Source organism: Pogona vitticeps, chromosome 2, assembly GCF_051106095.1.
Source record: "Pogona vitticeps strain Pit_001003342236 chromosome 2, PviZW2.1, whole genome shotgun sequence".
Taxonomy (NCBI): Eukaryota; Metazoa; Chordata; class Lepidosauria; order Squamata; family Agamidae; genus Pogona; species Pogona vitticeps.
In genome coordinates, this window is record NC_135784.1 from 16,256,394 (window position 1) to 16,270,771 (window position 14,378).

Consider the following 14,378-nt stretch of genomic DNA (forward strand, 5'->3'; position numbering starts at 1 on the left):
GTCATAAAAAAGATGATCCCTCTCAACCCTCAAACTATCACCCAATATGTTTACTATCTAATATCGGAAAAATATACTCTAAATATATTTTGAATAAACTTTCCTCATGGGCTGCTGAGAAGGATCTTCCTGGCAAGGAATAGATTGGCTTTCATGCCAGAGTGTCCATTCTGGATCATATTTTTCTGCTGACATTTTTAGCCAAAAAATAGACAATTCACAACAAAGCCAAACTTTGTGTTGCATTTGTGGACTTCTGAGGGGCATTCAATTCTGTAAATAGATATTTATTATGGAAAAAAACCTTTCCAAATGGGATATCTATTTATGGCTGTTATTTTTGTTTTGCCAATTACATTCTCATAATTCCTGTCGGGTTTGCTTACCTAATTCCAATACTGTCACTGATAAAATTCCCATTCTCAAAGGTGTTCATCAAGGTTGCATTCTGGCCCCTTTATTACAGTCAACCCTCAACTTACGAATGTCCCTAGATATGAGCTTTTCTATTTACGAACGGCGCTGTTCGCATAAATTGGCATCGACTTGCGAACAGAGCGCGACCTACGAATGAGGTTGAGACTCCTTTCGCAAGTCAATGCCATTTTTTGCCCTGGGAGACCTCCTTGGGGGTCCCCGCCTCCACGATCGGCATCTTCGGAGCTCTCAAAGGTCTTTCCCCCCGACATCAGAGAAAGCCCTTTGAGAGCTCCAAAGCCAAAAAGGCAGGGAGAAAGGGCTGGAAATTCGAATTTCCCATCCTTTCTCCTGCCTTTTTGCCTTTTGAAATGCTGGAACAGATTAATTCCATTCCCATGCATTTCAATGAGAAATGGCACTTGGGCTGCTGGGAGTCAAGCCGTGCCAGCTGATCTCGGCCATACTCGGCCTCCTGGGAGTCTAAGCATGGCTGGGATTGCCCGGCACGGCTTGGCTCCCAGCAGCGGCAGTGGGGGACCTCTGGATGCCTTCCAGGCGGAGAAGCCCTGGAAGGCATCCGGAGGTCTCCCCACCCTGCTGCCACCGCTGCTGCTGGGAGCTACAGCGCGCCGGGTGATCTCAGCCATGCTCAGGCTCCTGGGAGTCCGAGCATGGCTGGGATTTCCCAGTGCGGCTCCCAGCAGCGGCGGAGGCAGCAGGGGACCACCGGATGCCTTCCAGGGCTTTTGTTGGACAAACCAATGTCTTTCCTCATTGAACAGGGCACGGCCTACCCTACATAAATGAAAAGACAATTTTAAAAATGATAGAGAGGGTTGTTGTCAAATTAGTTGGAGTAGAGCCCTAATTGTTTTTTTTTTTTTTTTTAAGGGATCAACAATCTGAGTCAAACCAAGAGTCAGGGCTATGGTTATCCCTGGATATTTGAGAGGGGCAGAAAAAAAATGAGAAATTGAACTAATGAGTCAATTATAGAATTGTACACAGAGACAGTTATAAGGAGTGAAAAAGCTGAGTTTAAATTATCAGTAAGAGACTTGGTCTCTGGTTGATGGATCCAAGAGGAGAAGAGCTGATATTAAAGATCGTTTGAAAGGATACAGAGATTTATGAGGGAAGGGGTGTGTGTGAAAAATGAGCCTGGGGGTGAGAGAGGGAAAAAGATAGAAGAATAGGAAGGTGATCACTCTCAGTACAGGAACATGGAAGGAGTCCTTTTAAGAGAAAGAGGAGGATGTATTTGTATCTCACTCTGTGAAATTGGGATATTGTTATAAACAGACGAAGAAACAGCGGTGGCAGCAGGGTGGGGAGACCTCTGGATGTCTTCCAGGGCTTCTCCGCCTGGAAGGCATCCAGAGGTCCCCCACCGCCGCTGCTGGGAGCCGAGCCGTGCCGGGCAATCCCAGCCATGCTTAGACTCCCAGGAGGCCGAGCATGGCCGAGATCAGCTGGCGCGGCTTGACTCCCAGCAGCGGCGGCGGCGGTGGGAACCTCCGGATGCCTTTCATTGCTTCTCCGCTGCTCTGGAAGGCATCCGGAGGTCCACCACCACCACCGCTGCTGCTGGGAGCCTTCCGAGGTCTCAAAGGGCTTCCCCCCCGACAGTGAAGGAAGCCTTTGGGAGCTCCGAAGGCAAACAGGCAGGGAGAAAGGGCTGGAAATTTGAATTTCCTGCCCTTTCTCCCTGCCTGTTTGCCTTTGGAGGTCTCAAAGGGCTTTCCCCCCAACATTGGAGGAAGCCCTTTGAGAGCTCCACAGGCTCCCAGCAGCAGCGGCGGCGGGGGGGGGGGAACCTCCGGATGCCTTCCAGGGCTTCTCCACCTGGAAGGCATCTGGAGGTCCCCCGCTGTCACCACCATTGCTGGGAGCCGAGCTAGGTGATCCTAGCCATGCTCGGACTCCCAGGAGTCTGACACACTCCCAGGAGTCTGATGTGTCCCCCCCCACCGCTGATAGTGCCTCCAAAGCACTATCGGCGGGGGGGGACCTCCGAGAGGCCTCTGGCAGCCGCACGAAAGCCCTCGGAGTCCTCCAGCAGCGACGATAGCGGTGGCGGGGGACCCCTTGAAGACGTCAAAAAGGTAAGGTTAATTTTTTAAAAAAAAATTTTAATATTGTGTTTTTGTGGTGGGGTGTTTCTTGTGCGGGTTACGGATTAATGTTTTTTCAATGCATTCCTATGGGGAATGCATTTTCGACTTGAGGACTTTTAAACCTACGGACCCGGTTCCAATACGGATTAATTCCATAGGTCGACACCTCACTGTATGTGGATACACTCTGTAAACTCGGCCATTCATCAAGTTGCAGCAAGTTTTTTTCGTAGAATACTAGGAGTTCCCAATTTAATTTGGCTTTCTAATAGTTTTTTAGAATTGGGCATTCACCTTCCTTCCACAACTGCCTGGTTACTCATATTTAAATTCTGGCTCCGTCTTCCGAATTCTTCGCATTCTGGATCCTTGTTATATGATTTACTGCATGACTCCTGTTCTTTTTCTTGGTTCCGGCTTCTTGAAAAGAAACTTTTTTCTCTTAAAATATCCCTGGAATCCTTGGTAGATATGAGTCTCACTAGGGCTTATTCCATAATTAAGGATAAGCTCTGCCACGCTGAATTCAATTACTTATGCAATAACCTTAATCCTGTATGTTCTCCTCTTTCTGTTGGACTTATTCCATTTCAGGACCATTTTCCTAAATACAGTGGTGCCTCGCAAGACGATTGCCTCGCCAGACAAAAACCTCGCTAGACGAATGGGTCCGGTGAGGTTTTTGGTGCCTCACAAGACTATAGGATTGAAAGTAAAAGGCCAAATCTATAAACTTCAGGCTTTTGCAGACAACTTAGTCATTATACTGGAAGACCCAGTGCATTCAATAGCAGACCTGGTGGCAATGTTAAAAAAATTTGGTGACATGGCAGGAATGAAAATAAACCAAAAGAAAACAAAAATACTTACTAAAAATATAAGAGAACAAGAACGGCAGAAGTTAATAGAAAAGACGAACTTCCAAGAGGAAAAGATAATTCAATATTTAGGGATACAAATTACAAAGAAGATGAGTACATTTATTCAAACATAATTACAGTGGACCCTTGACTTACAGACGGCTTGACTTACAGACTTTTTGAGTTACAGACTTCTCTGGCCGCAAAATTTAGGTTTGACTTGCAGACAGATTTGACTTACAGACCAGAAAAAAACCAAAATGGAACAAAAATGGCCTGTTACGGGATTAATCGGTTTTCAATGCACTGTAGGTCAATGGAGACTTAACTTACAGACTTTTTGATGTGAGAACCGCCTTCCAAAATGGATTAAGTTCTCAAGTCAAGACCCCACTTTATATGAAATTGATGAAGGAGATAACAAAACAATTTGGAGAAATGGGATAAATTACAGTTATTGTTGTTGGGAAGGATTGCGACGATTAAAATGAGCGTCTTGGCAAAAATCCTATTCTTATTCCAGACAATTCCTATGTAAGAAAGTCCTTCTCCGGTGTGGGGGGGGGAGCTTGTGGTGAAGGCGGGAAAAAGACAAGGAGGCTCATCAGAATCTGCATTAACAATATTTTTATTACAAACAGTCCCCAACTCACAAGGATCAAACGGATCTTACAACAAGTGATCCAGCAACAGGTTATACTTCTTAGGTCGAACAACTGGGGTAGTGCCTTGATCCCCTAATAGGGAGCCGGCCCAAACTTCTCGCGGTCCGTCATTTGTCGTAAAGGCGCGCTCCTCACGGCACACACCGTGCCACAGCACGGGTGGTGGGCCCAATCGCCCTCCAAGGGCCTCTTCTGGAATTCCGGACCAGGACGAATCACCCGCCGCCCGCCTCCAGGGTAATTCAGGGGGAAAACAGATACTTTCCATTCTAGAGGTCCGATAACTCTACCTCTAGCCCCCGCGGGTAATGGATCTGGGAGCAGTCCGCCTCCAGTCATCAGATTAGGGAATCCCGAAGTCGCCTCTGTCAACGGACCCTGGCTGAGAATGGGTTCAGTTTGCACCCCTCTATGCCTTGGTCGGTTTGGATTCAGATCCATCCACGTTCTAAAATCGTGCGTGCCTTTTTCCTCTTTTATATCTTTCCACATAATTAAGTCCAACTCCTCCCCTCCTTCCTCCACAAGACACACCTCCGCAGCCCTTTCAGTCACCACCTCCGTCTGATCCAATTCTGTCAACACCCCCTCCACACATACTCCTTCCTCTATGTCTTCTTTCTTAGTAGAGGACGGCGCACTCCCTTGAGCTCCTTCACATCCTATCATAGTAAAACAGTCATTTTTTTTCAAGAACTTAATAAGATAATCATGAGATTTGTATGTCAAGGAAAAAAACCAAGAATTAAAATTAAGGCAATGCAAGATGCTAAACAGAGGGGTGGCTTTGGTCTTCCAGATTGGGTTCTGTATTATAGATCCTGTATTTTAGATTGGATAAAAGAATAGATAACTTTGGAAAATGATAGATTACTAAACTTGGAAGGACACGATTTACAATTAGGCTGGCATGCTTATCTATGGTATAAAAAGGATAAAGAGCAAAAGCATTTTAATTTACATATGATAAGAAAAGCTGTATTGGGAATGTGGAGAAAGATTATACAACAAATTTACTACAAAACACCTGTATGGGTATCACCTATAGAGGCCTTTACACAATCTAATCTCATGACAAAAGCAAAACTTTTAAGATACCAAGATTTATTTAAAAAGGATAGTGAATTAAGGTCTAAAGAAGAGCTAGAGTCATAGAATATCTATATAGACTGGTGGTCCAGAGCACAGCTGGAATCTAGATATATATAAGACAAAATAGGTTTCTAATCAGAACAAACAATGTTTGATAAGCTTTTATTAGATTCAAAAGACAAAACTTAAGAAAGTGTATAACTATCTGTTAGAAATTAAAATGCAAGATGAAATGGTTAAAGAATGTATGACTCATAGCATAGCATAGCATAGCATAGGCATACTTCAGTCTCGAGAGACTATGGTAACATGCTCTGAATCGAGGAGTGTCCTCTCCAGAGCATGAAGCCCGGGTAAGGTAATATGGAGGATAGGCTGTTACCCAAGCAGCAGATCCCCCCTCTCCACATTGCTGAAATGGTCCAATGGAAAGGCAAGAGCCAATACAACTGGTTCCAGCAATGTCACAGGAGTTGGCAGAACGACACATGCTGCCTTCAGGACTCCAGCTCCGGATTTTGCCTTGAGGTTAACTCCTGAAGCCTTTTCCATGAGTGGATATAGCCAGAAGGCAGTGGAGGTTTGAAATCGGAGTTTTCCTTCTCCTAGATGGGCTGCCTTCCATGGCTGACGAGCCCCACCTACCCGGCCTGCTCTTTAATAGTGCAAAAGTATGATCTGAGTCTTAAAACTTTCCTGCCTCCCAGGCTTATGCAAATCTAATTGGCTTTCCTATTTACCATGTTAAGGCCAGAGATAGAATTTGGGACACGCTCTTTTAAAGCAGAAAGTCCCACCCCTAGGCCCCACCCCCAGGCCATGTGGTGAGGAGACAAAAAGAAAGCCCAGGGAAAAAAAACTCAATGAGGCATCCATGCAAACATACTTGTCCTTCGCCCTCAGCCCAGCTTCCTAGGGAAAAGGCTCCAGGGTCCATGTATGACTAAGTGGGCACAAAACATAGGGCATAATATTGATATTGATCAATGGTTGAAAATATGGCAAAGTAATATAAAGCTTACAAGAGTGGTTAATTTTAAGGAGAATATATACAAGATGTTTTATAGGTGGCATATGACTCCAGAAGAACTGTCGAAGATGTATACAGATGTATAAAATCTGTGTTGGAAATGTGAAGCACAAGTGGGAAGCTATTATCATATGTGGTGGTCATGTAGAGTAGCGAAACAGTATTGGAAAAGAGTAGATGCTATGCTGCAACAAATATTGCTCTGTAAGGTGCCATTAACCCCAGAACTGTTTTTATTGAGTATGATACCTGATAACATAGATAAGTCAAAGGAATATATAGTTATATACATAGTTACTGCAGCCAGAATTCTCTATGCCAAAAATTGGAAAAGTCCGACAGTACCGAAACAAGAAGATTTCATAGAGAAGATACAGGAAACAGCGGAAATGGACATTTTATCAGAAGTGATGAAGGGCTATCCTTTACAAAAGGCAACAGAAAGATGGGACTTATTCTACAAGTGGATTGAATCAATAGGCAGCACATGAATAGCATATATTGAAATGAGAACTTAAACCTGGAAGGCAGAAAAGAGTAAATAGAGTAACTTGGAATCTTGATATGGTAATAGGTATAGAATGGACGTTAGTATGTTATTGTTTCTCCTCTTCCCCATTAACCTCAATTCCCCTTTTCCTTTTTATCACCCCCTTGTTAAAAATAAAAATAAAAAAAAGACTATTTTTCCTATGGCGTTTTTCCGCAAGATGAATGTTGCCATTCAGAGGCTAGCCGAGCACCATTTTTGAAGATTCCACCCCTTTCCCCTGCCTTCAGCAAGCCTCTGAATGGAAAGGGGGGGGAAGCCTTGTTACGTTCAGAGCCTTACCAAAGGCAGGGGGAAACGGCACGAGGGAGAAGGGACCCCCGCGGGTCCTCAGATGGTGCAGGAAGGGCTCCAAAGCTGGTGCGCACCGTTGCGGGGGACCCCTGCCAGTGCTCCAATGGCTTTCCCTGCACCATCGGAGCACTGGTGGAGGTCCCCTGCAACCGCGCACGCTGGCTTTGGAGCCCTTCAGAGGCTTTCCCTGCACCATCCGAGGACTCACGGGGGTCCCTCCATGCAGAGATGGGCGCTCACAGAGGCTTGCCAAGCACCATTTTTGCAGTTTCCGCCCTTTCCCGCTGCCTTCGGTAAGCCTCGGAATATAAAAATGCTGTCTTTTTTTTTTTCCTTTTTACATTTGGAGGCTTGCCGAAGGCAGGGGGAAAGGGCGGGAACTTCAAAAATGGTGCTTGGCAAGCCTCTGCAAGCGCCCATCGCCATGTGGAAGGACCCCCGTGAGTCCTGGGATGGTGCAGGGGAAGCCCTGGGGACCCCCAAAGCCAGCGATCGCAGCGAGGGGACCCCCCTGCCAGCCCTCCAATGGTGCTTCCCCAGCTCCCTACCTGGTAAGTGACTTTTTTTAAAAAAAAATTTCCCATAGGAACGCATTAATTAAATTTCAGTGCATTCCTATGGGAAACTGCCTTGCAAGATGAATTTTTCACAAGACAGCATTGACTGCGGAATGAATTAAATTCATCTTGTGAGGCACTACTGTATTTGTTCCAGTGCCCTTGCTCATTGTTATCTCTGAAATCTTTTCCTCAAACCTTGGATTTCATCTTTTTCTAATTCACCTGAGCCAATTCTCTCTATTTTTATGAGTGATGAATGTAATTCTTTGACCGCTGCTGTTGCAGATTTTCTGTCTGCAATTCTGAAACTGTCTCCTTGTTCCTAATTTGTGTAACTTTTATTTCTCCCATTTTGCTTGTGCTGTTGTGGTTTGTGAATGCCGTTAAAGGTTTCAGAATCTGAATCAGAATCAGATTCCTTCCATGTCGTCAGGACACCAATCGTACATCTTTTTAGCGGCAAGTTCATAGCTTACTTTTATTTCCCAGAATTTTTTTTATCTGGTTAATTACATGAAGCAGACCTCCTCCTTTTTAATGTGTACATTTTTTTCCTCCTTTCCGTGGGAGTTAACACATGGAAGGTGAGGTTTATCTTATTTCTGAGTTGATCAGACTCAGAAAAAAATAATTTAAGTCCAGAAAACTGGCATATCAGTTTTCTGGAGCTCTTACATTTATCTTATCTGATTTCTGGTCCTCCTGGCTGGCTCGTCATAGTGTCAGAAACCGATGAAGATACCTCATCCCCCCAGGAGTCCCTACAGATGTTTATAGACATCCCAGGAAAAGAAGAGAAGTCTTATAATTTGTCATAGCTGACTTTATTCCAGTAAAGTGTTTATTTGAGAATGAATCCACACAATCAGTGACAAGCATTTCCAGTATCATCTGGGTGTCTCACTATAAGTGTCTTCATTGTTGCAATAATTCCAGGCAATTCTAAAACATGTCTATTACTACAAGTTTAATTTATTTACATAGTTTCTGACTCCCATATTTAAAAATCGCATATCCAAAAAAAAAAATTCGAAACAGTTTTTCCTCACAACAGTAAAACTGTTTTTGATATTTTTACATACTCATATTGGTTTGGAAAGGCTTGTCACTGATTGTCTGGTTTCATTCTGGGATTAACCCTTTACTAGGATGTCAGCTATGATCAATCATAGACTTCTGTTCCTTGCCTGGAAGAACTATAAATCTGTGCCAGACTCCTGGGGAAATCAGGAATACTTATTGGGTACCTCTATTCGATTTCAGCGCCCTGGTCATGTTCTTGCATGATGTGCAATCAATACAGGGGTTCTGTTTCTAATTGCAGAAGAGAAGAATATATTTTCCATGCTACCTTTGACTTGATCCCCAGTGAGATTCCTTTCTGTGCTGCACTTCTTCTCTTTTTTTTCTCTCCATCAGGTGACAAACTGCATGGTCTGAATTATATAGACCCACTTGTTCTGCCAATGAAAAGAATCAAGTGTAAAGCAGGAAAAGAAGAAAAGAGACATCCAAAAGGAGGAAAAGGCAGAAGAAGGGGCAGACAACAACAAAGGAAATCACACCACCATCAAGACACATCAGGGTCTTGTTAGTTGTGAACTCTTGATAGTCCAAAAGAGGGAAAAAACAACATGAAAAAGGAAGTAGAATGTGTCCCATCAGATTTGAATAAACATGGTGGAGTCCAGCTACAGGAGAAACCAAATCAGTGCATGAAGCATGGAAAGAATGGGACTATGAATAGTAATAATATTTCATATGAAAAACGTGTTAGTGGGGAGAAGCAGTATAAATACCTGCAGTGTGGAGAGAGCTTCAGCCAGGACAGTCACCTTAGTTCACATCAAGGAACTCACACAGGAGAAAAACCATTTGAATGCACTGAATGTGGAAAGAGCTTCAGTCGTGGCAGTAACCTTAGTTCACATCAAAAAACTCACAATGGGGAGAAACCATATAAATGCGTGGAGTGTGGAAAGAGCTTCAGTCGCAGCAGTAACCTGAGTTCACATCAAAGAACTCATACAGGAGAGAAACCATATGACTGCATGGATTGTGGAAAGAGTTTCAGTCACAGCAGTCACCTTAGTTCACATCAAAGAATTCACACAGGAGAAAAACCATATAAATGCCTGGAATGCGGAAAAAGTTTCAGTCGCAGTAGTCATCTTAATTTACATCAAAGAACTCACAATGGGGAGAAACCATTTGAATGCATGGAATGTGGAAAGAGTTTCAGTGAGAGCAGTGGCCTTAGTTCACATCAAAGAACTCACACAGGGGAGAAACCGTATAAATGTGTAGAATGTGGAAAGAGCTTCAGTCAGAGCAGTAGCCTCAGCTCACATCAGAGAATTCACACAGGGGAGAAACCATATGAATGCATGGAGTGTGGAAAAAGCTTTACTTGCAGCAGTCACCTTAGTTCACATCAAAGAACGCACACAGGTGAGAAACCGTATAAATGCACAGAATGTGGAAAGAGCTTCAGTTGGAATAGCGCCCTTAGTTCACATCAAAAAACTCACAATGAGGAGAAACCATTTAAATGCCTGGAATGTGGAAAGAGCTTCAGTCGCAGCAGTAGCCTCAGTTCACATCAGAGAATTCACACAGGGGAGAAGCCATACAAATGCACAAAATGTGGAAAGAGCTTCAGTCGCAGCAGTGCACTCAGTAGACATCAACGAATGCACACAGGGGAGAAAACATATAAATGCATGGAATGTGGGAAGACCTTCAGTGACAGCAGTAGCCTTAGTTCACATCAAAGAACTCACACAGGGGAGAAACCATATAAATGCATAGAATGTGGGAAGAGGTTTAGTCGTAATAGTCACCTTACTTTACATCAAAGAACTCACACAAAGGAGAAACCATTTGAATGCATTGAATGCGGAAGGAGCTTCGGTCACAGCAATACCCTTCGTTTACATCAAAGGACTCACGCAGGGGAGAAACCATAAATGCATGGGACATGGAGAGAGCTTCATGAACAGCTATGTTCTTCTCCTCATCAAACATCTTGATTGTATACCTGCATTGAGCAGGGGGGTTGGACTTGATGGCCTTGTAGGCCCCTTCAAACGTCACTTTTCTATAATAGTGGGGACACCATACAAATGCACAGAATGTGGAGAGGTTCCATTTGAGTCATAGTCTTACTTTTCTGAAATGTGAAAAGAAGTGTCTTGAGCACAGTGGCCTTACTCTCAGCATGAAAGAGCACACCCAAGGATGAAACCAGAAAAGCTAAACAAAATGTGGAAAGAACTACAATACTAATGGAAACCTTATTAATAGTAAAAGGAATAATCGCTGAATTCTAATATGTGAAACGTGTTTCTGTTTAAGTATGTGGAATGTGGGAAGGTGTTCCGTTAAAGGAAAGATGTATTTGACCCGGGCGGTTCACAGGGTCACTACCAAATGCCTTCTCCAATTTAGAGCTCATTCTGTCCCTAGGTTTACTGAGGGGCTCTGAGCTATGAAGTTAGCAAGGAGATAACTAAAAAGGAGCCGAAGGACGGACCAGTCAGGTCAAAACTTGGCTGTTGTCAAGAACTTGACCAGCAAGCATGCCAATGCCTTAAAAGTGGCGAAAAAGACTTTTAATATTAGGATCATTGGTGAGGCCATGAGCTGAGAAGTGGAGGTTTTCCAGGTGGTTCACAGCCTCACCAATTCTGGTCAACACTGGCCTCGTCTTCAGCAGTGATCAATTTGCAGCTTTTTTAGATCTAAAATTGAGGCCCTCCATTTGAATCTCGACTCCACCATCAGTTTAGTTGACCGGGTGGGGACAATCATTGTCCTCTTGGTTCATTTTGGCCCTGTAACTGTGGAGTTACAGGGTTTCAAGTTGGCCCTGTAACTATGGAGTTACAGGGTTATAAGTTTCTAGTGTGCTGGTAAGCGCTAGGCCTATGGCCTCCTGGCTCAACCCTTGCTCAGACTTGGCTTAGAAAAGCGGCCAACCGGGCTATGGCTGATTGGGTCATCAATATTGTGAACTCCTCTCTAAGGGAGGGAATTGTCTCATATGTACTGTAAAAGGAAATGTTCAGGCCGGTTACTAAACATCCCTAGCTTGCAACAAAGAATCTCAATATCTTTTGTCTGATTGCCAAAATACCTTTTATGGGAAAGGAGATGGAGCAGATGGTGGCTAATCATCTCCAGACATACCTGGAGGAGCAGGATTGCCTTGACCCATTCCATTCTGGATTCCGGCCATGACACTGATCACACTGCACAATGACCTTTCAAGGGAGGTTGACGGGAAGATGTACACCGTTGGTACTTGATCTCTCAGTAGCTTTTGATACCATTGAGCTTGGTATCCTCCTGGACAGTCTTGGAGATTGCAATCGGGGCCTATCATTGAGTTGGCTCCAGTCTTTCCTCGAGGACAGTGTCTAGAGAATTAGGCTTGGGGATGATTTGTTGCCCCCCCGGACTCTTTATTGTGGAGTGCCTCAGAGTGGAGTGTCAAAAAGCAAAGCAAAGTGTGCTGCTTATATACCACCCCATAGTGCTTCAAGCGCTCTCTGGGTGGTTTACAAGTTAATTGTGAGGCTATACATTGCCCCCCTCCCGGGCGAGCTGGATACTCATTTTACCGACCTCGGAAGGATAGAAGGCAGAGTCAACCTTGAGCCGGCTACCTGGGATTGAACCCCAGGTCGTAAGCACAGTTTTGGCTGCGGTATAGCGGTTTAACCACTGCACCACAAGGCTTTTATCCTTATCCTTTATTGTCAATATCCTTAATGCTGTTTAAGACCTATGTGAAGCCTCTGGGGGAGGTCATCAGGAGATTTGGAGTAGGTGTCATCAGCATGCTGATGACATGCAACTGTCTCCTTTAGCTCTTCTGCAGTGAATACTGTCCAGTGGCTTGAGTAATGCTTGGCTTTAGTATTAGAATGGACTGGAGGCTCAAACTGTGAACCTGGACAAGACAGAGGTTTAGTTTCTTGGAGGACTCCAATAGGTCTGGAAATTCCTCCTGTACTGGATAGTGTTGCCCTCCGATTTAGGGACCAACTCTGCAACTCGAACGTTCTTCTGGATTCTCTTTCTTGGGATTTCCAGATTACAGCCATGTCCAGATCGGCCTTCAGGCAGCTGAGGCTCCACACCCACCTTCACCTCTACCTAGACAAGGGCTCTTTCAGGATGCTGATGCAGGCGCTGGTCATTTCCCAGAATAACTATTGCAATGCTTTCTATATGGGGCTTCTTTTGAGGCTGACCCGGAGACCACAGTGGGTCCATAATGTGATGGCCAGGCTGGTGTGAGCAACTTGCTTGCCTTCGCTGGTTAGCCATTGTGTCCTGGGTCAGGTTCAAGGTTTTGATACCTATGTATGAAGCCATTCATGGTTTGGGACTACATTATTTGTTGGAGTATTTCCCCCCAGTGTCATCTGCCTGACCGTCCAGATCTTCCTAGGCTATGCTTCTTCACTTTGCTACCCAGCAGGAGGCCCGTAATTCATCTGCAAAAGGAGGGTCTTCTCCGCAGTGGCACCAACCTTGTGAAACCAGCTTATGGAGGAGCTCCGCCTGGCTCCTTCTTTGTTGACATTTAGGAGGCAACTCAAAACATGACTTTTCAGGGAGGCCTTCAACATCATCCCAGATTGACTGTACACTTCTTGTCCTGCCATTATGGGAAAATAGCCTCCGGTGCCATATTTTATGTTGTTGATTGTCTAGATTGTTTTTACTGTGTTACTGTTTTATTTTTGTTTTTAGATTTGTTTATTTTTTGTAAACTGACCCAAAAGAGTGCAGAGCATTAATGGGGTGGTATATAAAACAAACAAAAAACATTAGAAACCACCTAAATAAAGGGGTTGAATAAATGTTTGCAATAAATACTATGGTGTTGCAGGGGAAGCCAAAGTGCTAATCTAAATGGGCCAAATTAAATGTTTTGATAGTTACTCTTTTCACAACCTTTACTCTACCATTGGATTTTGATAAGTAATGGATGAATTTATCCAGCAGAAGTAAATCGACATCAGGAGTTAGGATGTTTAGATGCTCGTAGCTTAGATGTTGAAAACAGTTGAAAAATAGATCTAAAATGTATTGGTCCCTCAGAGGTCTAATTGGACATGAGTGAGACCAAGTTAGAAGTAGATATGAGAAGTGAGTCCTTAAAGAACGATCTGCAGTAGTTACCAAACACATTATCTTGCTTACCCCTGACTTTGCTGTGATTGTAATTTCTCAATCTCGGCAGGCCTTAGTCTTATATTCAGAAGCCTAAACGATGGCGACATCACCCAGGTGAACCACAGAAAGCTAGTATACACCTGTGTCCCTCAAAGGATAGCACCCTGAGCATGAAATGGAGAGATTGTTGGGATGCATCCTCTTAGCCTCCATCCAGCTCAGAGAGCCAACCAGCATTGGATGTGGGAGTAGGGGAGCCAGTGAGGTCTCTATGTCATTTTGATTTGTTGACCTCTTTTCCTCCTGCACCTCTTATTGGATACTCTCAAGGGTTCATCTACCAGTTAGCGTCTTTCCAGTTTCTGTAAGGAGGAAACAGGCTGTTGTTATGAGATCAGGCTTTGTCCCTTTCCCCAATAATTTCAGTTGACAACATTTGGAGTGGTAACTCTGGAACATTTATTTTTGAAGCGGCAAATAAACCATTGTTTTGAATTGGTGTAAAGTCTCTATCTCCTTCCTCCAACGGGATTGGAAGGGGCTTCCATTCTTCTAAAACGAAAGGGTTGCCATAACTGGAAATACAGGGACCTGGTAA

At 44.1% G+C, this 14,378-nt stretch overlaps 1 protein-coding gene across 5 annotated transcripts in view; it reads left to right on the forward strand.

The window, feature by feature from the left end:
• Positions 1–14,279, forward strand: part of LOC144582993 (uncharacterized) — a 140,212-nt gene extending 125,933 nt beyond the window's left edge. For all 5 annotated transcript variants that reach the window (XM_078387879.1, XM_078387878.1, XM_072988987.2 and 2 more), the window contains one exon: positions 9,008–14,279. In XM_078387879.1, coding sequence (XP_078244005.1) covers positions 9,223–10,557 — 1,335 coding nt within the window. In that variant the 5' untranslated portion in view covers positions 9,008–9,222 and the 3' untranslated portion in view covers positions 10,558–14,279. The remainder of the gene's footprint in view (positions 1–9,007) is intronic.
• Positions 14,280–14,378: the final 99 nt, after the last annotated feature.